At 39.9% G+C, this 22,076-nt stretch overlaps 2 protein-coding genes across 3 annotated transcripts in view; both read left to right on the forward strand.

The window, feature by feature from the left end:
- The window catches only part of ptpra (protein tyrosine phosphatase receptor type A), a 33,558-nt gene extending 16,256 nt beyond the window's left edge, over positions 1 to 17,302 (forward strand). Inside the window, exons 2-23 of one of the 2 annotated variants that reach the window (XM_074668031.1) lie at positions 522 to 568; positions 820 to 901; positions 998 to 1,483; positions 3,530 to 3,589; positions 5,462 to 5,561; positions 5,844 to 5,917; positions 6,405 to 6,541; positions 8,532 to 8,622; positions 8,912 to 8,988; positions 9,080 to 9,116; positions 9,212 to 9,309; positions 9,654 to 9,773; positions 10,700 to 10,866; positions 10,962 to 11,097; positions 11,194 to 11,343; positions 11,481 to 11,574; positions 12,210 to 12,286; positions 12,447 to 12,581; positions 12,748 to 12,873; positions 12,995 to 13,146; positions 13,464 to 13,599; positions 13,750 to 17,302. In XM_074668031.1, coding sequence (XP_074524132.1) covers positions 548 to 568; positions 820 to 901; positions 998 to 1,483; positions 3,530 to 3,589; positions 5,462 to 5,561; positions 5,844 to 5,917; positions 6,405 to 6,541; positions 8,532 to 8,622; positions 8,912 to 8,988; positions 9,080 to 9,116; positions 9,212 to 9,309; positions 9,654 to 9,773; positions 10,700 to 10,866; positions 10,962 to 11,097; positions 11,194 to 11,343; positions 11,481 to 11,574; positions 12,210 to 12,286; positions 12,447 to 12,581; positions 12,748 to 12,873; positions 12,995 to 13,146; positions 13,464 to 13,599; positions 13,750 to 13,824 — 2,631 coding nt within the window. In that variant the 5' untranslated portion in view covers positions 522 to 547 and the 3' untranslated portion in view covers positions 13,825 to 17,302. The remainder of the gene's footprint in view (positions 1 to 521; positions 569 to 819; positions 902 to 997; positions 1,484 to 3,529; positions 3,590 to 5,461; positions 5,562 to 5,843; positions 5,918 to 6,404; positions 6,542 to 8,531; positions 8,623 to 8,911; positions 8,989 to 9,079; positions 9,117 to 9,211; positions 9,310 to 9,653; positions 9,774 to 10,699; positions 10,867 to 10,961; positions 11,098 to 11,193; positions 11,344 to 11,480; positions 11,575 to 12,209; positions 12,287 to 12,446; positions 12,582 to 12,747; positions 12,874 to 12,994; positions 13,147 to 13,463; positions 13,600 to 13,749) is intronic. The other variant, XM_074668040.1, reaches the window with a different exon arrangement.
- Positions 17,303 to 20,291: 2,989 nt separating this feature from the next.
- Positions 20,292 to 22,024, forward strand: gnrh2 (gonadotropin-releasing hormone 2). The gene is made up of 4 exons (XM_074673230.1): positions 20,292 to 20,420; positions 20,901 to 21,046; positions 21,155 to 21,238; positions 21,398 to 22,024. The coding sequence occupies exons 2-4, from the start codon at positions 20,912 to 20,914 to the stop codon at positions 21,434 to 21,436; spliced, it is 258 nt and encodes an 85-aa protein (XP_074529331.1). The 5' UTR covers positions 20,292 to 20,420; positions 20,901 to 20,911; the 3' UTR covers positions 21,437 to 22,024.
- The last annotated feature ends 52 nt before the right edge of the window (positions 22,025 to 22,076 follow it).

The following is a 22,076-nucleotide window of genomic DNA, read 5'->3' on the forward strand; positions in this document are numbered from 1 at the left end:
TGAGTGCTGATTCACTGCCGCCACAGGAATGTCAATGTGACACTGATTCTGTTGTGGTCATGCTCCTGGTGATGAATGTGTCAAATGTTCTTTTAGCATGACTTCTTTGTTTGAAAAAGACCAGGGTGAAAATCTGGGTGAAAGGGATTAATGCAGTGTAACAAAATATTTATCTTTAAAATTATTTCTTGCTGCTTTAACCCAGCTTTAAAGTTTTCCTGGAATCAGTAACCTGAACAGACAAACCCTGTTTAAAAAAAACTTTTCAAACATGTGGACAGAGTGCAAAGTTCCCTTCTTTTGAAATATTTTATGTGCGCAGTTTTTACACTGGAGCCTCCAGAAACACCTCTGTCCCTTTCAGACTTATGCTGTCCCACTTTTTTTCCCCTCATGCTGATCGTGCGAGACCATTTTGTACTGAGCTGGTTCTGTTAAATAAATGATATCATTTCTGTCAAACCACAAGATGGTAATGAGTGTCCCTGAGTGATGCCAAATGTCCTCTGTTTGCTTTCTAGGACCACGCAGTGCGAATGAGTGATTGATGCCAACTTCGCTTCTTCAGGTAAACAGGATTAAACACACACCAAGGCAACACAAGTTTTTTATTTGGGGTTTTTACAGTATCTGCTTTAAAAAAAGGAACATTGCAGATTGGGGTGGATGGTTTTATGATGTATTATGCAATCCATCCAAATTTAATCTCTGAAGCTCCATGAAAAAGATCTTTGGATTGAATAACTTTTATGATTTTTTTGAATAAGATTTAACTTTTTTTTAATCTAATAACCTCCTGTCACTGTGTCCTTCATGTAGGGCAGAATGGGTTTGTGTCCCCTGCTCCTGCTGCTTGGTCTAACCCTTTGGGCGTCAGGCCAAGATGACGTCCCTATCACAAGTACGATCCCTGCCATTTCATTCACTCACTTTTTTCTTCAGTTAAATACTCAAAATTAAGAATAAAAAGCATAATCTTTTTGTCTTTTTTCCTCAGGTCCTCCAAACAACAGTACAATACCCACAGATCCCCCTGTCGCACCATCCCTTAACTTCACAGCTGCACCCACACAAGCCCTGGAAGGGCCACCCACCACCCTTGCCCCTGCAGTCTCTGTTACCACAGTGGCAACAGCAGTAGCAACAACAGCAGCAGCCACAGCAGCAGCAGCAGCAGCAGCAGAAGCAGAAACAACCACCTCCACTACAAGCCCTCCTGCAGAGGAGGACGTGGAACCAGCTGGTCCCAATGCAACTGGGCGGTTGTTACCTGTTCTTCCTCCTTTATCCCCAGCTCCACCTGATGTCCCTCAGGCACCAACAAGCACCCCACCTCCCTTTCAGCCAGAAGGAGACAACGTGACTACAACCCTCCTCCCAGATACCCCTACTCCAGATGATTACGAAGAAGAGGATACAATAAATTTAGAGCCAGAGACCACAACAGAACCTGGGCTGGACTTCACCCCGGACAGCCCACATGGTGAGTGTTTTTGTACGAGTGTGTTACCTCTCGCTGCTTCTTCATAAGAAACATCTGCCTCGTTTTTTTTAAGTAATATAGTGATAGAGATTGGAGCAATTCACTTGTGAGGAGTCAAAATACCAGAATCTGATGATGTAATGGGCATGATGCAGTTGTAGTACTTTTAGTCTTGAATGAAAAACACCCACTTACTGCAGTGTGGATAATGATGTAACTTCCTGTCCATATGTGCCGTGAGGAGTTACTACCTCTTGTATCCAGTGTTTTCGATTCATTCAGGACAGCTTGGCTGTAGTGGTAGTGGTCTGATTTATGACCTACAAAGGCAAGAGAGACCATCAGTAACAGGTTTCCATTTCTGTTCAGTCTGTTTTAACAAAGGTGTCAGACCAGACTGTTTACAGCAGGTTGAACGAACAGACTTGTTTTACATTTTCCTCAGTAGAGGTTAACAAAGATTTACGATGAGTGATAATTTAGACTGTTACAAGACAAAAAGGTCATATTCTTGATTAGAAAACCCAATTTACACATGAACTAGTATAGTCTAGAACTAGCACTAGCACCAGTTTGGTCGAAAAGGGGTAAGAGTGACCATCAGGTTCTTTGTCCCCTCCCTGACTAAGGCTCTTCTCCCTGGATCACTTAGTTTAGACGAGCAGCCAGCTCTAGGAAGAGTCCTGATGGTTCTGAACTTCTTCCATTTACTGATGGTAGAGGCCTCTGTGCTCACTGGGACTTTCAAAGCAGCAGAAATTGTTCTGTACCCTTGCCCAGATTTGTGCCTCGAGGCGATCCTGTCTCAGCCAGTTCCTTTGACTTCATGTTTGGTTTGTGCTTTGACATGCACTGTCACCTGTGGGACCTTATATAGACAGGTGTGTGCCTTCCAAATCATGTCCAGCCAACTGAGTTTACTACAGGTGGACTCAAATTAACAAGAAGGAACATCTCAAGGATGATTTGTGAAACAAATGTACCTGAGCTTAATGCCAAAGTTGAGCTTTGTGGCGAGGGCTGTGAATATTTATGAGCTTGATGTTTTAGTTTGTTTATTTTTTTTCGCTGATTGTTTATAAATAAATTTACAAATACAAATTGAATAAATCACATTTCTATTATGGGGTGTTTTGTGCAGAATTTTGAGGGCTTTTTCCTGTTTTGGAATGAGGTTTTAGCAACAAAATGTGGAAAATTGAAGTGCTGTAAATGCTTTCTGGATGCACTGTGCACCTTTAGTGCTTATGTCATGGCTAGGTGCTATAGTTCCTGTGAAGAAATGATACAATTTCTTTCTTTTATGAACACCCTGGTTCTGATCTATGACAGAATCATGAACTGTGTAATGATGAATCACGATAAACACTTGTCACTGGCAGGGTCCTGATGTTGATTGCTCTCTTTATTTGATAATTTACCTGAAATAGCTTTTCCTTTGGCTCTAAAGCATCAGTCGCTGGTGGCAGTCATAATGTTTGTCATAGCTGTACTGGTTGCTGTTGTAGAGTTTAAAAGATAAGATAATACGTGTTTGGGCTGATGAATAGTGTGAACTGGTTGGTGCATTATGTTGTGTACTTGTTCAGGTCTAAAAAAGCTTTTTTTTCTGTCTGTATTGTTATCAGTATAACTGAAGTGGTTATAGCCTCATGTTGCTTTCTTTCCTTTAGCATTGGCCAAGGCTTTAGTTGAAGTTGACTAACGGCATCAGTGAGACGGAAAAGACTTACTCCTGCACTAACCTCGAAGGGTAGCGTGGTGCAGCGTGGAACCTTATCAGAGGTGTTTTTGCGTTCTTCTCTCTGGCTGTCAAAGCAAAAGAGAGCAGGCCACTGAGCTCTCTGGTCAAGAGTCAACTTTTAATATTTTAGATAGTTGAACACTTTTCTGCTCTTAGACTCCATTGTAGCAGAGCTGGAAATAGCAGCTGCTGCAGTCACCCAGGCAGACACCACCAAAAGTCCATCTTTTAACTCCGAATAAAAAAGGTGAGGGAGGATTTCTCTGCCTCTGACATGCTGCTTGTGATGCTTTTATTTCTAGATTTAAAACTCCCTCGACTTTATGAACCTGAAGTGATCACCCCTTTCAATTGTTTTCCAGGTAAAACATATTTTTAGTCATAGCTTGTGTGTGTGTGTTTGCTGGCCGTGTTTGTAACATCCCTCTCAGTGAAACATGACTCCCCCCACCCTTTCCTTTGCCATTAATTATTCATGTTGCATGATTATAGAGAAATAGACTTATCACTATCAGATGTCACAAATTGATTTGGAAGAAATATTTTTGGTAGTGAGTGTAATAGTAGCAGGTATGTTCTGAATCATGCAGCGGATAAAGCAGAGCTTTGGTGTAAAACAATGAGAGAGTGTATCTGAGGGCTGGAGGGGACGCTGTGGAAGTTTAGCTCACTATTTGACTCCCCTGGTCAACATTAATACGCCAGATGTGCCTGCTCTACTATATAGCATATCTATTATATAATGATCACTTTGGGTTGGTAGGCGTTATGTAATTGCTCCATTGTCTCTCCCTCCTGGCCGTCTGTGAGCCGTGTGTGTGGAGATGTGAGCAGTAATACATGGCATCAGATCCGTCAAGACTTGGTCAGCTCCACATGATACCCACAGCCCGTTGTGCTCCTGCGCTTTTCAATGTACACTTTGTCAGAGGAAGAATGCCAAAAAAGTCCTGGGAACTGCAAGTGAAAATGCATCACCCTGGGCAGCATTCCAAACTACTTCTTCCAGAAAGTGCATATGAAGCATGAAGTCAAATGATGCGTTCTTTGTTGCATATTTTGTCCGCAGTGTTAAGAGCTTTCTTGAACTCTGAGCCGGCTAGTGGAACAGCTGATTTTGGTGTTTTATTGTCACTACAGCTGCAGTTTTCTAGAAAAATGTCGTCTTTTGTTGGGGCCCAGTGTGTCTTACTGAGCACCCATCAACACACATACAGTGGCCAGTTTTTTGTACACCACTCCCCTGTTGTTCAAGCACATCTCATGTCTTTTGTGTTAAGTGTGGCAGTAAAGGGTCACCTGTAAGACTGCTTTCAACCAGTAACTCGTGTGCATGGTGGAAACAAGTATAAATTGGTCAACTATTGTAATTTGCACACAGCATCTCTAACAGCTGATTACTCTGTTCATGTAATATTTAATCTGTTTGTGACATGAGTCTTTTTTTATGTCTGGTAGCATCACTACAGGCTGAAGTGCTTTCTGTTTTTTGATAGGAAGGTGTTTACATTTCCACTCTAAATGATTCATGGAGAAGTCGCATTTTATTTTACTTTTTTGCCATCACCTTTGGTCTGCTGTCACCGGTACAGACTTCAAGAGGTCAACGCCCTCAGTTAAACTGTGATTTATCTACTCTCTGCCCATTGCAAACTTTACATATTTTTTTAGGAGGAAAAGCCAAAGGAAATATGAGCATTAATGAATAATGTATCTTCACGTCATTACATTAAAGTCTTTGTCTTTTAATTCAGGTTAAGAAGCTAAAATCTCGTCTTAATGAACATCAACATGACTGTCAGGACTTTAAACAGCCGTAATAGTTAAAGACTGTGCGAGGCTAGCTTTGTTAGCTGAGCATTAACAGCGAAACGGGAGTAAATGAGGACAAATCAATGGAATACTTCTACCAAAGCTCACCAGTTGACATGTTAGGTCTTGCTGTGTACCAAAAGAAAAGTCTCATGTGGATTTATATTTGTGGTGCTTGCTTGATCTTTTTTCTTTGGCTGTGCACAGCAACTGCCCGAAGTGATGTTGCACAATAGTTCATTGCGGATGTTTAATTAAAAAACTTTTAACAGAAAACCCCCAGAGCTTAAGAGCATGTGTGTATGATGAGTACAGTTTGGTCATGACTCTGGAATTCAGCGTCACTTTGGGAAACATCCTGAAAAAGAAACAGTGAATCTATGGAACAAGCTCTGACTTTGTTTTTGTTTTCTTTGATACAGACAACGACCCGTCTGATGACATGGCCATCATAGCCGTCATGGTGGCCCTGTCCTCCCTGCTGGTCATCATCTTCATCATCATCATCCTCTACATGCTCAGGTTAGTGAAGTGTAATTGATGCTACAAACTGATGTAGACCTGTGGCCTTAAGTGCTCCTGTTACTATGGAAACTACTGATTGGCATTCAGCTGTGAGGCCAAAGCAATGTGTTTTTTATCCACAAGTTGGTGTGTGTGTGTGTGTGTGTGTGTGTGTGTGTGTGTGTGTGTGTGTGTGTGTGTGCGCGCGCGTGCGTGCGTGCGTGCGTGCGTGTGTGTGTGTATTAGACAGTGTGTTTATCTGTGTGTATCAAAATGTTCTTTTTGTGATTTAATTGACAGGTTTAAAAAATACAAGCAGGCAGGAAGCCATTCGAACTCCTTCAGGCTAACCAATGGAAGATCAGATGATACAGGTGAACTCATACACACACTCTAATTGTGTGTTTTGGATGTGTTTTGTGTGTGTGTGTCCGCAGATATGGATGCATGGTGTTGATGCATTTTTTGTTTGTTTTGGGTTGTATTCGCAAATTTGTACAGCCAGCTTGACCAAACTTGTAATTTGGAGTCGCTTTTGATAAGACTTGATTGATCCTGCTCCCCTGACTGATAACATATCACTGGTTGACTGTTGCCAGAAGGCTTTTGTTCACTGTGATTACCTAACCCACAGAGCTGCAGTTGGCTCCCTCTCAAGTAAAAGCATTGAATCACATTGCCCTCTGGTGGTCATTTGTAGGAAAACATTACATTATTGAAGTCAGAGTCACTTGATTTACAACAGGACAGTTCGGCTCTCTTTTTCTTAACCTCTTATCCATTGTCTTTATCTCCACCTGTCTCACCCCTCCTGTTCCTTCCCTCTTTTCCTCTCTCCTCCCTTCCTCCTTGCCGCCACAGAACTCCAGAGTGTCCCGCTATTGGCCCGCTCACCCAGCACAAACAGGAAGTACCCTCCTCTTCCCGTTGACAAGCTGGAGGAAGAAATGAACCGCCGCATGGCCGATGACAACAAGCTCTTCAGGGAGGAGTTTAATGTACGGCTCGCTTAAGCACCCACTCTCTGATAACAAACTGAGTCTGGTTTTCACCTTTAACACACATCCCTAATACTTGTATGAGGGAGGGAGAGTTTCCATTAGCAGGGTGGAAACTCAGTTAATTGAAGCTATAGATAAATGGACATCATTAGAAAAAAACACATCACATCTCTGTTCTGCGGAAAACTGGCCTTCCAAAAAAAAAAAAACTGATCTAATTATGGAATGATGTATTTAAAGGGGCTTTGAGGAGTTTGAAAGTGATCTTGAAAAAGTCTCCCGTCTAGATACATACCTGATTGTAATCTACACTTTAAAATGAGATTATCAGCGCCAATATTGCTGGTTGCAGGTTGTTTTAAATTGCTACTTCTTAGCTTCCAGATTGGGTCGACCAGGACCAGATTGTTCTACAGCACAACTAGGTCTCTATGACAACATCATGCTGGCTGACGAAGTTTAATAGTGAGAAGAGATAAGAGAGGAGATCTGTGTTTTTCTCTGCTAAAAACGATTTCTATGACTAATTTTGTTAGAATACAAGAGTGATACCATTCTATAACACAGGGTTAAGCTGTTTGTGATAATGTTCATTCCAACCCACAGTCAGCAGTTATTCTGCAGTGGTCTGTTCAAACTTGAGAGTTTATCTATAAAATGAAGAGTGAGGTTACGTTACCTCTGCTTGGTAGATGACTGGCAGGACATAACCAGGATTCACTAACGTTACACATTACAGACATGTCGTAGAGCACCGGACTGCCAGCTGCACTAAATATAAACAACTACTAAATTACTTACAAACTGACAATGTCTACTTGTTATGACGTGCGCCTACAGATTTGTCGGAGCACCTGGCTGAGGATGTTGCTAACACATAGCCGGCTGCTACAATGTTTGCTTGATTTCACGTTTCAAACCATAGCACTACGTGACTGTACTGATAAGACCCTTATCTCAGACAGTATCCAGTAAAAAAGTTGTCTTGGACAAAGAAATTTGTTTCGAACGGATCTCCTTTTAATTCCAAAACAAACACATGCCTCACTAAAAGTAATTTACTACAGTGGGTGAAGACTCTGGGCCACAAGGTGGCAAGGGAGTGCAATTAAAGCAGATCCTCCTCATAGCATCTTTAAGAACAAGTTATTAGGTGAAGCAGTTTGATTGTACAGCAACACTCTCACTATATTTTTTTGCTCTTAATTTATTCAATTGAATTATAATTCACAAACACTTTGACTTGTTTTGCCATTATTACTTAAAATCTTATAGCTTTTGATTTAACTCTCTCCTCAGACACAATTACACACGATCACGTATCACTTACAGCTTTTCTCTATTTATACAGCCAGGCATGTCTCACATGTGCTGCCTGCTTCTTTGCTTCAGCGTTTGTGTCCAACAATATTTATCACCAGCACAATATTTATCACAAGACAAAACACGTGCTGTGATTACAAACAAGTGATTCGGTGGCATTGTCAGTGATACAGCGTTTTACAGTGAATAAACACCAAGACCAATCTAGGCCTTAAAAGCATCGGCACGCACACTTCAGTTTGTTTTGTTCATGCATATATTTATAGAAATGTTGAGATTCAAACTTCAAGAAAAACTGTTTTCAGCACAAGAACCTAAGTTTAAATAAAAATAATGGATCGTGAAAAAGGTTCAGTGAAAAAGCAAACAGCCTCAATAGTTAGCATAAGTTAAACTAGAAAGATTTTTCCTGTGATGATAAACAAGAACTTGTCCAAGTAATCAAACACTATCTGTGTCTTATCTAACATATCATATTTGTCATTACAACTACACAATATACATTCAGGTTGATTTCTATCAAACACATTGCTGACTATAAGTTGAAGTGAGGTTCAGTGTCACTTGCTGCGCTGATACCTATCTGCTCTCTTTATCTTATCTTTACATATCATATCTCGCGCTAACTGCTAACATGTCTATATATATTTTCGTTTGTTTTCAGGCGTTGCCGGTTTGCCCCATTCAGGCATCATGTGATGCTGCCTCCAAGGAAGAGAATAAAGAAAAGAACAGATATGTCAACATCCTGCCATGTGAGTACAGCACAGCACACACACAACAACATCACAACCCGGACACTGTGGCACAAAGTGACTAACAAAGCAGCAGTCAGTCACTGAGTTCTTGTCCGCTGTTAATGCTGGAGAAACATTTAACTGTGTAACTGCAGCAAACAGAGAGCTGAAAATCAAAGGAAGTTTACAAAGATTTGCTGAGTTGTATTGAACAATCAGGGTGAAAAACTGTTTTTATGTGAAGTTTGTGATTATTTTTCAGTGTTGATGTGTTTTTTTTCTTTGTGACCTTTGCTTCCTCCTACAGATGATCACTCCAGGGTGCATCTCTCATCTCTGGAGGGAGTTCCTGACTCTGACTTTATCAACGCTTCCTTTATTAATGTTAGTATAACAATTCTCTCAATTCAGAAGAATCAATTCTGCTGTGGATGTGCAAATAATTTGCTCTTTCTTTGGTTTATTTCTGCTGCAGGGGTACCAAGAGAAGAACAAGTTCATTGCAGCTCAAGGTTTGTGTTTGAACAGGAAAGAAGGTCAAACAAACAAAATGCACAATTATTCTTTCACTGTCCTCTGAAGTTTCGTCTCTGTCTCCGTCTCTCAGGACCAAAGGAGGAAACAGTGAACGACTACTGGCGGATGATCTGGGAGCAGAACACAGCAACCATCGTTATGGTGACCAATCTGAAGGAGAGAAAAGAGGTCTGTCTAAATTCTTGCTTGTGTTGTACATCGCTTTGGACAAAAGCATCTGCTAAATGAAACTGTTAACTGTAGGAGAGCTGGAGGAATATTGAACTGTGTGTACATACACGGCATGTCAAACAATCATACAAAGGTGTCAAAGGAAGGCAATGAATTGGAGAAAACCTACAATAGCGAGGCTACAGAGACCATAATCTGTCTGGCCACTATCTTTTATTTGCTTGTTTGTAACTTCCCCATTTTTCCAAAAACTGAAATAAATCAAGGCTTTCATTACTGTGTGTACACATCTCTGTGAGTGTGTTTAATGTTAAATTATCTTTATTATTTCTTTGATTCAGTGTAAGTGTGCCCAGTACTGGCCGGACCAGGGCTGTTGGACATACGGGAACATTCGTGTGTCTGTTGAGGACACAATGGTTCTGGTGGACTACACAATCCGCAAGTTCTGCATCCAACAGGTAACGTCTTATCGGTGTTTGTACTAGTATCTCATGATTTCTGTCAGAGGGAACTGTTCTTTTCTCTGTTTTCAACACACGAAACCTCATGAGATGTCTTGGTATTAGACATAAAGGCAAATGACGTCAATGGAGAGAACACATCTAATCAATTCTTAACAGAGACTAGTTATTGATACCTATCCCAAATCATTATTCTGTCAGGTGACTTAAAGTGATACTCTGGGATGGAACAAGTTGGGTCCTATCACAAGGTTTAGGGCAGAAATTACCCCTACAGCAGTGTTTTTGTGCAGCAGAAGCCCAGAGCGCTCACACCAAACACCCCGTCCCTGCTCCTCTGCCGGTTTCCTCTGCACTCAGACGAGGCCATATTTTACTTGACCAAAAACACAAATAAACAGACTCCCACCAAAAAAATCTGATATCGGTCTGCATTCACGCTTTATTTAGAGAATTTTCAGCGCTTTACTTTCACACAAAACACCGCTAAATAAGGCTCTAGTTCTCATCGTGTCTCTTCGTCCTGGCAGACTACCTGCATTTGTCAATATCTGGCACGCCGCACACGCGGACTGATACACTAAGCGGCGAGCGCCTCGTAGCCAGCTGTGGCTCTGTAGCGGAGGTAGCGCCGTTTTACGACACGATGAGCCTTATTTATCTATTTCTATTTATCTATTTATCTTATCTATTTTATTCCAAAATAGTGGGATGGTACAGTTCAGTTATTCTACCTCTCCCAAATTTTATCAAAAGATGGTGTAATGTGCTGAACTTCAACAGGCCACATGATGGGAGATGTGGCTTTACAGTGACTCTTTGAAAGTATATTAGAGAAAGATTGAAAAATGTGTTGGTTTCATCAAGAAAAGAAATAAAAACCTGGATAAGAGTTATTGAGAGCTGTTTTGATTGTGTCTCAGGTTGGGGATGTCTCTGGAAAGAAGCCTCAGAGGCTTGTCACCCAATTCCACTTCACCAGCTGGCCAGACTTTGGGGTGCCCTTCACACCTATTGGGATGCTTAAGTTCCTCAAGAAGGTCAAGAATTGCAATCCTCAGTATGCGGGGCCCATTGTGGTCCACTGTAGGTAGGTGGTTTGAAGTTTCTGCGCTTCAATTTGTGTATGTAGTATCTTGGTGTTTGTTGGCACGCTGCATGCATATAACATGTCGCCTTTTTCAGTGCGGGCGTGGGGAGGACGGGAACCTTCATAGTGATCGATGCCATGTTAGACATGATGATCGCTGAGAGGAAGGTGGACGTGTTTGGTTTTGTCACCAGGATCAGAGCCCAACGCTGTCAGATGGTCCAGACTGATGTGAGTGCAGTGCTGATACTCTCATACACTCAGTGTCCCATGATGCAGCACTCTTAGTGCACCATGTCTGACACACTCATATTTTTTGTCCCACAGATGCAGTATGTGTTCATCTTCCAAGCGTTGTTAGAGCACTACCTGTACGGAGACACTGAGTTGGAGGTGACCTCTCTGGAGTCGCACTTGGCCAAACTCTACGCCCCTGCACCTGGAGCCGGCTGCAGTGGTCTGGAGGCTGAGTTCAAGGTTTGTTCAGATTTTGTCTTTTGCTCGTCATTTACCCCTCAGTCTTTGCTACTCTATGCCCTAACAGTATTATTGTGTTAAGATGTAATAGAATGACTGTGGCACAAACTTTAACCTGAATGATTAACATTTTTTAGAAACTCACATCCATCAAGATCCAGAATGACAAAATGAGGACAGGCAACCTGCCCCCCAACATGAAGAAGAACAGAGTCTTACAGATCATTCCATGTGAGTTCACGGCAAATAAATATATCTCTGAAATCAAAACAATTGATCCTCTTTTTTTAGGTGTGTCAGACGAGATATTTATGATTATACATTTTTTGTTCACTTATTCCAACCCTCTTTTGTTTTAATGTGAGAAACATGATAACTAATAAGACATTTCCAAACAAGTGTGTATAAGCTTCATTTATGTGTGACTTTTTAAATTTTGTGAATTTCTACACGTTTAACAAGGATCTTCTTGTATTTTTTTTTTATGTTTTTTTGTTCACATGTACAAATCTAAGGATGTGTTTCATAATCTTCATTTTTTGCGAGACAGTGGGGCTGCAGTTACTGCTTTTAGGCTCATTTTTGCCGGTGATGAGAAGGTGTTTTTTTTTTTTATTTAGATCAGGCTATAATTTCACAGTAATAAATACTGTGGTTACGGGAAGGTGATAGGTTCTTGTTTTTTTTGATGATAGATTAATATGGAAAAAAGTATGAACCTTATTGTGTTCTGTCCTGTCAAGAGCTTTTTTTTGTGTCTGTGGCTGTTCATGTGTTATCATTTTACACAACATGTAATGTAGCTGCACGTCTCATCCCTGGAGGGTTTTTCAGTCAAGGGTAATGTTCCTTCTGTCTTCCAACAGACGAGTTTAACAGAGTGATCATTCCAGTCAAACGAGGAGAGGAGAACACTGACTACGTCAATGCTTCATTCATTGATGTGAGTGTAAAAGCCTTGGGTCAAGAGGGGGATCATTTCATTTAATTAATTCAAGCAATCGATCAAAGCTTGCTTCCTCCCTCTTACTGTTTATCCTTCTTTCATTCCTCCTTTCTCTCTGGACACCACTTCCTGTCCCCCTTATCTCCTCTGGCTGCAGGGTTATCGTCAGAAAGACTCGTACATGGCGAGTCAGGGCCCACTTCAGCACACCATTGAAGACTTCTGGAGGATGATCTGGGAGTGGAGGAGCTGCTCCATCGTCATGCTCACTGAGCTGGAGGAGAGAGGACAGGTGTGTGTATGTGTATGTCAGTGTGTAGATAAAACCACTGGCGATATGTCATAAATCAAAAAAAATGAATGCCATTAAGCAGTGATAAATTCAGTGTTCACACTCAGAATGACAGTTGACAAGCGGTGTAATTTCACTCTATTAATCTTTCTTATGGCTCCTGCAGGAAAAATGTGCCCAGTACTGGCCCAGTGATGGGGTGGTGGTTCATGGGGACATATCCATTGAGATTAAAAGGGAGGAGGAGAGTGAGAGCTACACAGTGCGGGACCTCCTGGTCACCAACAACAGGGTAAGACAGGAGAAACTAAACAAGCTTGACAAGAGGAGGACATTTAACAAATTCACTCCCATCTTTTCAGTTTACAATTAAGGCTGATTCTACTGTCTCCTGTTTGCCTTTCTCTGTACAGGAGAACAAGGCTCGGGCTGTGCGTCAGTTCCACTTCCACGGCTGGCCAGAGGTGGGCATCCCCACTGATGGTAAAGGCATGATCAACATAATCGCTGCGGTGCAGAAACAGCAGCAGCAGTCTGGCAACCACCCCATCACAGTGCACTGCAGGTAAGACATTCATGCCCTCTTTTCACCCTGTATTTAATAGTGAAGGTCATAAAACCACTTCTTATTATGACAATTATGTTGAGTGTTTGTTCTATTCTTGTAAAGGGGAAATGCATCTGGCAACCATGTGTGCTCGTGTATGTCTGGAAAATTGTTAGACAGGAAAAAATAGCTCAGAGGAATTGTTCTCTCCTTCCTTATGGATATTTTAACTGCTTCCTTCATTACATATGCAGTACAAGAAAAGCTTCTGTGTGCATCTTTTTCAAATCCATTATGCAGTTTTAGGATTGAAATTTTTACCTTTTCTTTCATAGTGCTGGTGCAGGCCGAACGGGGACATTCTGTGCATTGAGTACGGTCCTGGAGAGAGTTAAAGCAGAGGGCATCTTGGATGTCTTCCAGACAGTCAAGAGCCTCAGACTGCAGAGACCACACATGGTGCAGACACTGGTGAGGACCCGCTCAACCGCTCAGCTAATCAGAAAAAACATTTTACATTTTACTTTCCCAAGGCCTGTTTGTCAACTTATCATAACTTGTTTTCTAATTCAGCACATGTAAAAAAAAATGTAATCCAACGATTTGTCTTCCCCTCTTCAGGAGCAGTACGAGTTCTGCTACAAAGTGGTCCAGGAGTATATCGATGCCTTCTCTGATTACGCCAACTTCAAATAGAGACCTGCCAAGAATGGATGGATGGATGTCCAGATACACTTCATACAAACATGCACACACCAGAACACAGACAAACGCACACTCACATTACCATGCAGGAAGCTGCATGTTCCCATCTGATGGATTATTTTCTGTTTGTGTTTTTGTTGTTTTTTGAACAAAGAGACTCGTCATGATGTGATCAGTGGATGAGATGAACTGCCTGAAGGAAAAGGGAACAGAGGCCTCAGCCTGGAGGAGGCAGGGCAGTTGGACAGAGAAAACAACTGAGATGCCTTCTTGAATATTTTGTAATATTGGTCTTGTTCATACAGCCCTTCACCCCAACTTGCTCCCCAATCCCCCCCACCCCCAACATGTATATATACTTACTGTGTTGCATCTTATTACTTGGTTTCCAACACAGTCCTGAGTTTGGCTGCATTTTTGGGTGGCACCTGTTATGTATTTTATTAGTATATACATATAAATATATAAATATATATGAATATGAATCTAACGCTTTGGATGATGTAAAAAAGAAAAGATCCAGAGTCTTCATTAGGTTTTTTGGATTTTTTCTCTTTTCTTTTGTACTTTTCCGGGAGTGAGACATTAAAACTGATTTGGCTTTGCGAGAGCCACACTGTAGCATCAACATTTACAGACAAACCCTGGACTGTTTCTGCTCCCAACTATCAGAACAGGAAACACTTGAGAAAAGCTGTTTGCTTTAAATGCAGATAAAATCCCATTGATTGAGCCAATTACTATTTTTTCCCTTTACATTTCAGGGGTCGGGGTTCAAAGGAACACTCACTATTGAAGATCAGATTCGCTGTGATGTAGCTCATTGACTCAGGTTGACACACAAGCAAACATACACACACACACACACACAAACACACACACACACACACAGCCCTGGCGCCATTTTCTGTGAGCATAAATTTATGTGTGTCTGTTTAAACTACAGCAGAAGCTGGTGGAGACATCGCTGTCTGCTTTCTGTTGAGTGCCAAAGTCCCCTTTGGAGTCTGAGACTCTCAGCCAGTCATGTTTAGACAACAAGAAAAAGGCAGTTATCATACACTTTAATCAACTATAGCCTACATGTTCCTGGATTATGTAAGGAGACTGGGAAAGTAAGAAATGATTATAGATTTTTTTTTACCCTATGAAATTTAGAAAAATGGGTCACTGGCCAATCTTTCATGTAAAATCTCCAAAACCCATGTCCTTTCTTTAAGATGGTCTGTTACAGTACCAACACTGATGTGGATCAGGCTGACAAGCCAAATAACACAGTCAAAGTTTCAAAACAACAGATGTTATACACCCAGCATATTTCTGTCTTGTTTACAGACACATCAGTATTTCCTGTAGATTGTATTGAGTATCTCTCTCTGTATGGGTTTCCTTGCTTTAATAATTTCTTTGATTTTTTTATCAGCCTCACATCACTACACTGTGCTGTCACTCTTAGAGATTGATTCTTTTTATTTCCCTCTCCGAACACTGAAACGGAAGAATGTTCATTTTTTCTTTTCGAATGCTGTTGCTAACAAATTCCTAGAGTACGGATACATTGTTACTTAAATTGTGAAGGTGCCATGCAATGTGTGCTACGATTTTTTTTTCATGACTGTGCTGGGAGATTACTCAGACTTGAACTAAAGTATTTTTTATTTTTAAGATGAGGTCACAGATGAGGCCCTTTTGATTGTATTGAAAGATGAATCATGTCAGTTTAACCACAGGGCTTTAGGTCAGTCTAATTTCCTCTGTTAGCTCAGGAAATGACCAATTCCAGGATTGTTTGAATTTACACATGGTTCAAATTCAGCTAGAGTTCATGTTTGAATGTTTAATATTGCATCCAGATTTTAACACTATCTTTAAATAATTCATCTCAATTTTTTAAGCTATCTCTTTTCCAAATCCAGGATTTATTTTGGTAACTTCAACACTCCCACATTACTATCACTTTTATTGAAAAAGGAAGCACAATGAATTTTTAAGTTATTGATAACAGAATCATTGAAAGTACATGCTGAATTTTGCAAAAGGCTGAAAGCAGCGTCAGTGTTGATTGTTCACTCATGCACTATTTGCACCAAAATCAAAGCCCTTATAAATAAGCAACCAAAAAAAGAGATGAGATGATAGAAATGAAATGGCCTTCCTCATCATTTCTGTGAATTTAGTTTTAAATCTTGAAGCTCTTGCAGGTCATAAAGCCCCGGGTTGAGCTCCTCTGTAAGGGACTTAAAGTAGCGGATATTTTTATTGACCAGTCACTGAAGCCGTTGGCTATTTGTGCATCATCATTGTCATTTCACAAGTGCCCTCACATTATATTTAGGTGCCATTGTGTTCTTGGTTATTTGCTTGGTCACTTATTGAATCTTTACTTATTTGCGGGGGGCATGCTTTTTTGTCTGGCTCTTCTGTCTATGCTTCATTGGCAGGTTTACTGTGTTTGGATTTTCGTGTCGCATAACATTTGGTAGCAAAACGAGACACTGTGCCAACCCATAGTGAACTAGCGATCTTTGAAAAGTGCCTCACTGGTAGGTTTTCCAAAAGAGCTTAACTAATGTGGTGGAACAATCTGAAAGTATTTTCCCATTTTGTTTGTTTCACCTGGAGGCTGATGACAAACCTCTTTGCATGACAACTCAGCAGGGCCAAAGCCGAGGCTGGGTCACTCACATTCCCTTTAGAGGCGTATATTCAGACCCCAAAGTTGTAAATCTGAAAATAACATTTGGGGAACTTTTAAAGTTTTTTTCCATCTATATTGTTGTGGCTTCATGTCATTCCACATCGCGTAAATGAGGGGTTCTGTAACTATTAATCAGTTGTGGGTACCCAATTGTACAACAAACATTCACTATGTGTTCCAACAAATGCAATTGGATGGTTAATGGAGAGATGAAACCAGTTTCACATAATTTTCTATTTGGAGCTTTGCCCCAGCAGAGGACTATAGATGCAGCAAGAATCAGTATATTTTAGAGCGTTTCACTTCGCTCATCGCCTGTGATACTTTTATACGTTCTTTTACATCTTTTATCCACTAACCTTGTCTCCCTTTGGTTTCCCTTTTCTCTATTACTTCGTCCTTTGACTCGATTTCCCAGTGGTCACTGCCCACTCCCTCTTGTACATAATGTAAGGTTATTTATATTTCATTTCTGTCTGCTGCCTTGCTTATTTTATTCTCTTCTTCTCTTTTTCCCTTTTTAAAAGATGTATATTGAACTGTATCGGGACCATTTTGAAATGTATTAGGCCATTTTTAATTAGGCATAATTGTCTTAAGCAAATCCTATTTTTTAATTTGCCTATGTTTGTTTCTAGTGTTTTGTTATTCAACATTTGAATATATGTATATATAATTATATATATGATAAAATTATATATAATTATATAATGCCAAATGGCCTTTCTAAGCAAGATACTGTTCAAACCTAATAAAGTGCTTGAGATTTTATTGTTTGTTCTGTCTCTAGATTTGTGTCACGCAATTCAAACACATTTGTTTTTCTTTGACTTCAGACCTAACCTGCCTGATGCTCATTACAGCCCACTTCCAAATTAAGACTCATGGTGTGGTGTCAATCATTCATGTGCTATATAGATCAGGCATTTGTCCTGAGGGTTGCTCATGAGGGGTTTTCAATCAGTATTAACCCTTCACCCCTCATTAAATATTAATATGCTTTTTGCAACAATAAATGAATAATTAGAGGATAGGCTGACTGTTTGTAATCACCATTTTAGGACATTATTTTTACACTGAGCAATGTCATCAAAGAGATAATATTTTATGGGGATTTTGGTGCCCCTACAGTCTTGCAAAACAATGCTTAAAAAACAAACCAGCAAGGCTGTGATTTATTATTTACAGCCTTGGCCACTTTCCATTTCTTTGTATCCAATCACTTTGTCTGTTGTGCTATCTGTGCTGAGAAAATCAGATTAATTATAATATTAATGCCACTTATAGCCTTGTATTACTCCAGTTTGTTAAGGTTTGTTTGAATTCTCAGTACTGCAGATAAATTTCAAGATATAGCTCAAACAGACAGAAGTGCATTGTGATATATAAAATATGATGAAGATGAAAGGATCACCATCAGCGGCAGAGAAAGACAAGAATGTAAAAGTGATATCTGGCATGCAACTTGCAGCTGAGTGGAATATGCCAGCTCCCCAGTGGCATATGCCAGTTTCCAAACTGGCATTGTATACAATTAAAACAGCAGAACAGAGTGCTTTACAAAAAAAAAAACAGCCACCCTCGTTTAAGACGGACCATGCCAAGAGAGAAATGAAATCATTTTCATTACTGCTAAAATTACACAAAATGTGACCGTCAGTCTGACAAAGGCATGCCTCTTAAGAGCATGCCATTAAGGAACTGGCAGACTCCATTCAGCCACAAGTTGCTTGGCAGATACCACTTTACGCATTAAGTTCATGTTAAGGATTTGGCCATTTATGGAGCTTGGTGACTCCTGAAAGTAAGTTTTCATTTCTTACTTTGTGCTTTTTTATTTGCTCTTTTTGAGTAATTCTTGCTTTATTTTGGTCACTTGCCAAACCACAAAAAGTCACTGCCCCTCCAAAGTAAACTAATGTAAGACCCAATTTTACAGGGATCCACTGGTTTAATATGAAGAGTTTCATTATTATACATGTAGCCTATACATTTAAAGCACCAAGAAAAAACAGAGGATTTGCTGTATTTTGAATATTTTAACAAGTTCAGAAGGTTCAGAACAAAAGTCAAATAGTGATTGTCATTTGACTTAAATATTTGTTCTGCACTTTTAATTCCAGAACTTCTTTGATGTTTTTCACGTCACCACCATTCTGCTTGATTTTTGTGTCAACCTTTTAGCCATCTTATCAAAGTTTTTTGATTAATGGATGAATTCATTGATTAATTAATTGAGACACCTGAAATAAAGTGAGCCCATATGATCATCTTTGCAATGTGTGCCATGGCAGATCAACTAGCTAATAACCCAGTCATTCATCAGAGATAAATGAGCTCAAAGATTTTTACTGACGGATCTGTGATCAGGTAAACAGGTCCAGGGTTCTGGGATCATTCTTCATCTGTGACGTTCAATGAAGTTTTCCTCCTCTCTCCAATCCCCATCTTCTAACACTCCTGCGTCACAGCCCTCAATTGAGTCAACAGCAGCATGTAGCACTGTCAGTCACCTCCTGAGTCAGAGCTGGTTCTGCATCTAAAAGTCTGAAAAGGAATCACCTTTCCACTTTTAATTAAGGGGGATGACATCAGTGACCCAGGCCGGGGGTTCACTGTGTTTGTTCTGCTTGTCATCAGCTGACCCTGTGCTTCTGTGGACTGAGGGGTCATTGGGGTCGGAGGTTGATGGGGTCACTGTTGTTACAACAGGTGTACGGAGGAAATAGAATAATGGTCCACTGTTTGATCAGGAAAATATGTGAATGCAAGTCAAAGAGATTTTTCACCGGCAGGGTTCTGACCACTTTCAACTGGGAAGAATATCTAAGATGCTTTCAGATCTAAAATAATCCTCTCTTCATTTATTTATTTATTTATTTATTTATTCATTTTCATTTAATAACATACTTACTCTCTAGGGATTTTCTATTTTGGGTGGAATATTTATCTTTTTATATGATTGAACAGTTAATGAGGAACAGGAGATTCATGGTGAATGGGTTGAGTCTTAAAGCAAACTGTGGAGGCAGTGACTGCTTCAAAGAGGACTTTGGGGTACTCGGCCAACAGTGCTGCCATTGTATCCAAATATTCATGATAAACCTTTGTTTTCCTGTCTGTCACCCTGTGAAAGCTGAGCACTTTAGACCACTTTTGATGTTATACATTGATAGTTTTATTGTAGTAAGCATCACCTGCTCCAACTACTAAAAGGCACGAAAGCTATTTGTAAATCACGAATAAGCTACATTGAGAGATCAAAAGAAGGAAGGGTAAATGTTTAATTTGTTTACCAACCAGTGAGGTGCATGCTGTGGCTCAAGCTTATCATCCTTACCTTTTTAATGTAATGTTTATGTACTGTTAACCAATTGGAAGTTATGTCATAAAGTACATATACATATGAAAAAAACAAATAAGAAAGAAAAAATAATCAAAGCTGTGACTTTTTTTGAATGAACAAAGATGAACTACATATTTAGAATAACTACAGTTAATCTTGAAAGCAGATGAGGATGATGCAACAAGTAAATGAGCCTTCCAGGTGTACCAGCAGTGTTTGTAGACGATAATTGGAACCACCCATGTCTCTGAGACCCTCTATCCCCTGGGAGCATTCATTGCAGCTCTGGGATCAGAGGCACCAATGGGGTCAGCAATGGGCGTTGCAACGTGCGACAGTGAAAATGTCTCTTGGGAGGGGGGGCTTCCAGACCGGTATATATATCGAGTAGAAGGGTTAGGATGAAGAGGATTTCAGGTCTTCACACACTCTATCTGTGAAACTGTAAGATAACTTCTGAAACTAACTGGCTGACTAAGAGGTGAGCAGACTAAGCTGAGACGACGCTGAGGGACACTTTAATAATAAAGAGGAGAAACCAAGGTAAGAATATTGACTCAAACTTCTACATTGCTTTACTTAGCTCTGCAAAAATATGCATGGTTAAATTTTTTTTCCCTCTCTTTGGTAATCCTTATGATTTTTAATAAATTAGCATTAGGCCTGAGAGCTCTCCATCTATAATTATCACCTTCAAAACAGTCTTTATCCAATGTAGTAATACAGAATCTAGCAATCATAATAAGTCATGATCCAGACTCAGTGATAAATTTTGATGGTGGATGCCATGAGACATTAAAGAATGTTGCTGCAATAAATTAAATGAAAAGTAAGATTGTGTTGTTGCAATTTGGTTTGCACTTTGATAAGGAAGACACTTTTAGCTCAACCACTTTGATGGTTTTGTGCGAAAATTTTAACTTTTAATTTTTTCCTACATAAATTGTTTTAACTTTGTGAATGTGATGCCTTAATATTTACAGAAATAAGCTTTTACAGGTAACTGACGATTGTCCCCATCAGGTGAGAATATCATGTGTGCATCTCGACTGGTTTTGCTGCTTGGGCTGCTGCTCTGTGTGGGGGTCCAGCTGTCCATCGCCCAGCACTGGTCCCATGGTTGGTACCCTGGAGGCAAGAGGGAGCTTGACTCATTCAGTCCATCAGAGGTCAGCATCACCGTGTGTGTATATGGTGCTGAACATGTTGTCTAGTTGAAATTCCAAATATTTTGCTTTCTCTTTGATGCTCAGAACTGTCCTTTATTTTTCTTTCAGATTTCAGAGGAGATAAAGTTGTGTGAAGCAGGAGAATGCAGCTACTTGAGACCACAGAGAAGGAGTGTCCTAAAAAGCCTGCTTGTGAGTTAACCAATTAAAGGCTTTGGCAGAACACATAAGAGCATGTTTTACATTGGTGCATATTGTTGTTTTAAAGTCCGAAAAACCTTTTCAATGTCTAAAATAATAGCTGCCTTTAAAGTCAAATGACTTTATTTTTTATTCTATTATTCTTCACAGCTGGATGCCTTAGCAAGAGAGCTCCAGAAAAGGAAGTGATGGCTTCAAAACTGCTTTTCTACCAAGAGGGACCTTCTTCTTCAGTGTTCTTGTCTTGATGTGAAATAACTTCACTTTGCTTTACTGATTTTGTTGAATAGTCACATGTCTGCAAATTTGTTTTCAGTCGTTGCATGGAATGTGCTAGTGGCAAACAAATGTTAAAACTATACTTTACAGTAATAAAAAAAAATCTATTTTGGTATTAACCTTTTCATGTTATCAGTGTCCAAAACGGTCTGTGGTTAAAGTTTAGGTGGTAAATGAACGAATGAATGCATGAATGAACGAATGAATGACTGAATGAACAAATGAATAAATAATTTTGAAGATATGTAATATCAAGTTAATATATATGATGGATAAATCATAGCTGATTGGGTTGTCATAGGTCTTGGTATTGTGCTAATTGACTCAACTTTAGTTGTGACTTGTGGAAATCAAAAGCTTAACAAACAACAACAACAACAACAAAATAACCATACTGGGAATGGGAAGGAAGTAAAATTAAAATTTTTGAATTCAGTTTTTGAAATACTGAGGAAAGCTTTGAGCAAATGAAAAATATAAACCTGCATAGTTTATAAAAGCATAATTGCGTAAACCATCGTATGGGGGCTTAGAATATTTTCAAAGGGCT

The sequence above is a fragment of the Halichoeres trimaculatus genome, unplaced genomic scaffold, assembly GCF_033239565.1.
Source record: "Halichoeres trimaculatus isolate MK-OKI-2021-1 unplaced genomic scaffold, fHalTri1.1 fHalTri1_scaffold_1, whole genome shotgun sequence".
Taxonomy (NCBI): domain Eukaryota; kingdom Metazoa; phylum Chordata; class Actinopteri; order Labriformes; family Labridae; genus Halichoeres; species Halichoeres trimaculatus.